The sequence below is a fragment of the Pteropus alecto genome, unplaced genomic scaffold (assembly GCF_000325575.1).
Source record: "Pteropus alecto unplaced genomic scaffold, ASM32557v1 scaffold103, whole genome shotgun sequence".
NCBI classification, from domain to species: domain Eukaryota; kingdom Metazoa; phylum Chordata; class Mammalia; order Chiroptera; family Pteropodidae; genus Pteropus; species Pteropus alecto.
In genome coordinates, this window is record NW_006436288.1 from 437,269 (window position 1) to 439,836 (window position 2,568).

Consider the following 2,568-nt stretch of genomic DNA (forward strand, 5'->3'; position numbering starts at 1 on the left):
GGAATGGTTTTGATCGGAAAAGGGGAGGTAAGATTTAATTTGCCAAAATTACAAAGCACTCGTCTTCCTCAATTCCTGGGAAAACTTAAGACTTTTTTTTTTTTTTCTTGAAAGAAATAACAGATTTTCCCCTGACAGATGGAGAAGACCAAATAGCCAAAATCGTTGAGCTGCTGAAATTCTCAGGGGATCAGTTGGAAAGAGAGGTATAGAGCTTCTTAAACGAACATGATTTCTTTCTGCGCCCACACACCGCTCCATGAGAACAGAATTGTACTCCAGGTTGTATTCCTTTTCAAGGTTCTGGTTTCCACTTAGCCCTAAATTTTATTTCCCTTGGAGTCAAAATTCTTCATGCTGGCGGCATCTCAAAAATGAATCACTTTGGAAAACATAAGTAAACCTTCTGGAGCCTCCTTGGAATTTTTGGAAATGAGAAAAGTAACTTTTTGTTATTATAAGAAAAGACACCAATAAATTAGAATTTGCTGAATCGAATTCTGAACCTAGTTCCCCATGTAACTGATCCTCAGGGAAGTTTAGACTTTTGCATTTGCCCTGCAGCCTGGATATCTGTTTCTCACAGCTGCTCCAAGGCTGGAGCCCTTTCTGAAATCTCCCCCGAGTGGCTGGACTGTTCTCTGCTCCAAGTCGGGTTACTGGGGAGGTGGGTTACTGTGACTTAGAGGATTTGGATTTCCTGCCACTTAGAAGTCGAGACTCGTCATTCCAATCAGGCACATGTGAGAGGTGCTTTCTGAATGCCATCTCGTCCGTGTCCGTCACCCGCAGACCATCAAGTAGTCTCTAGGGTTGCTTTGTCAATCGAAGGCTGGCCTGGGGACCCATTTCTTTGTTTTGCCAGGATTCACGGGCAGGAAGTCGGGCCTTGGGGATGGCCAGCCATGCTACCCCAGCCACAACATCCTCTCCTCATGCCTTTGTCAGAGGTGTGCCCAGAGGGTGGTGACAGGGTGGTGAAGGGCATGGCAGATGGTACAGAATGAGAAACAGTGAGAAAACCCCAGGATATTAGACTAAAGAGAAGGGAGTGTAGGAACTTCAGGGCCACAAGTAGGAGTGCAGAGGACGCAGAAAATAAAGCATGGTACATGATTTAAGGACACCCCCTGTGTTTTCTAGAACTGCCACCAATGGATAGGAGTGGCGGGGAAACTGATAACTCATTTTAAGAACAAATTTTCTAGCACTTAGGGCTGTCCTTCGGAGCCAAGGGCTGCCTCCTGAAGGAATGATCTCCTATCACTAGACGAATTTCAAGCAAATGCCAATAACCAGCCAGCAGCCCAGTACCTGAAATGGGGGGATCCATCAGATGTTCTCAGAGGTCCTTTACAGCTCAAACCTTCCGTGGCTCTCACAACCACCTCCATCTTGGCCTCCCTAGGCAGTGACTTGCAGCAGGTCAGGGAGGCCAGGGGCAGGAGGAGGGATGAAAGCCACCCCTCTGGTCATGAAGAGAGATGCTTTCATTTTCACCCACAAATTACCACTTAAAAACACATCAATGTGCCAATACACTCTCTTCATGATTTGAGGTGATGCTTTACATTATTTATGTAGAACACATGACTGTTCTTCTTTCTTCATGGACCCCCCCAGTAGAGGATCTGGAAGGAACGGAAGGAAGGTCTGACTCGTGCTGTGTGGGTATGAGTTCCCACCAGAGTGGGCCAGTGAAGAAGGCCCCCGCCATGGCTGCAGAGCATCTGCAAAGCCCCTCGTCCCCGAGAACCTGTGCAGGCTCACCCTGCACCTCCCTGCGATGCCACAGACCCAGCTGCACTGGAAAGGGGCAGGGGAGAGGGAGAGGCACTCTTGAAAGATGTTTCTTGCTGGCATTTGGATTCTGGCCAAGTCCAGTCTTCCCGCTGAGTTTTTGAGTGTAGCTTCTTCAGCTAGGTCACTGAATAAGAGGCGTCCGTTCTCAGTATGGAGGACACTGGTCATTTCCGCTTCAGATTTGCAGTTTGGATAGGCCCCTGCGTCTCATGGAAGTTGGGGGATGGGCTGGGTGCACCAAAATCTTTCCATAGCATTTGCCTCATCCCCAGAATATCACTTTTATAAACCTGCTCAGTTTATATCATTCCCCAAGCACAGAACTAGATGATTTTCAAATAAACCTTTATTTAGTCCTCGCTCACTAAGACATTTCTGTTTTCAATGACAACCATCATATTAATAGACATTGACTGCAAGGATGGCTTTAAAAGAAGATGAGTTCTGCCTTTAGGACACAAGCCTTGTTTTTTTCCTAAAGCAGCAGAAGCAGTATTTATTTTTTTTGTTAGAGGTAGGGTAGTCCAAAGGAGGTAGAGCAGAGAGATACTAGGGGAGGTAAAATAGAACAGCTAGAACATGGAAAGGAATCAATGGATTAGAATTTTTCTTTTTTTAAGTGAACATGTGTACCCCAGGGAATCTTCCGAGGCCCCTCTACTCTCACCGCGTCCTGAAAAATTACTAAAATTTGGAAAGCACTTCTTCACGTCAAGTACCGTGCCGAGCATTTTCCTGTTACCCTAGAGGGTAGGTACTGTCGTC

The 2,568-nt window shown here is 46.4% G+C and overlaps 1 protein-coding gene across 2 annotated transcripts in view; it reads left to right on the top strand.

Moving 5' to 3' along the window:
• Window positions 1-2,568, top strand: part of BCL2L14 (BCL2 like 14) — an 18,558-nt gene that overhangs the window by 10,446 nt on the left and 5,544 nt on the right. For both annotated transcript variants that reach the window (XM_006912623.3, XM_025047335.1), the window contains exon 4: window positions 139-206. In XM_006912623.3, the coding sequence (XP_006912685.1) occupies window positions 139-206 (68 nt within the window). The remainder of the gene's footprint in view (window positions 1-138; window positions 207-2,568) is intronic.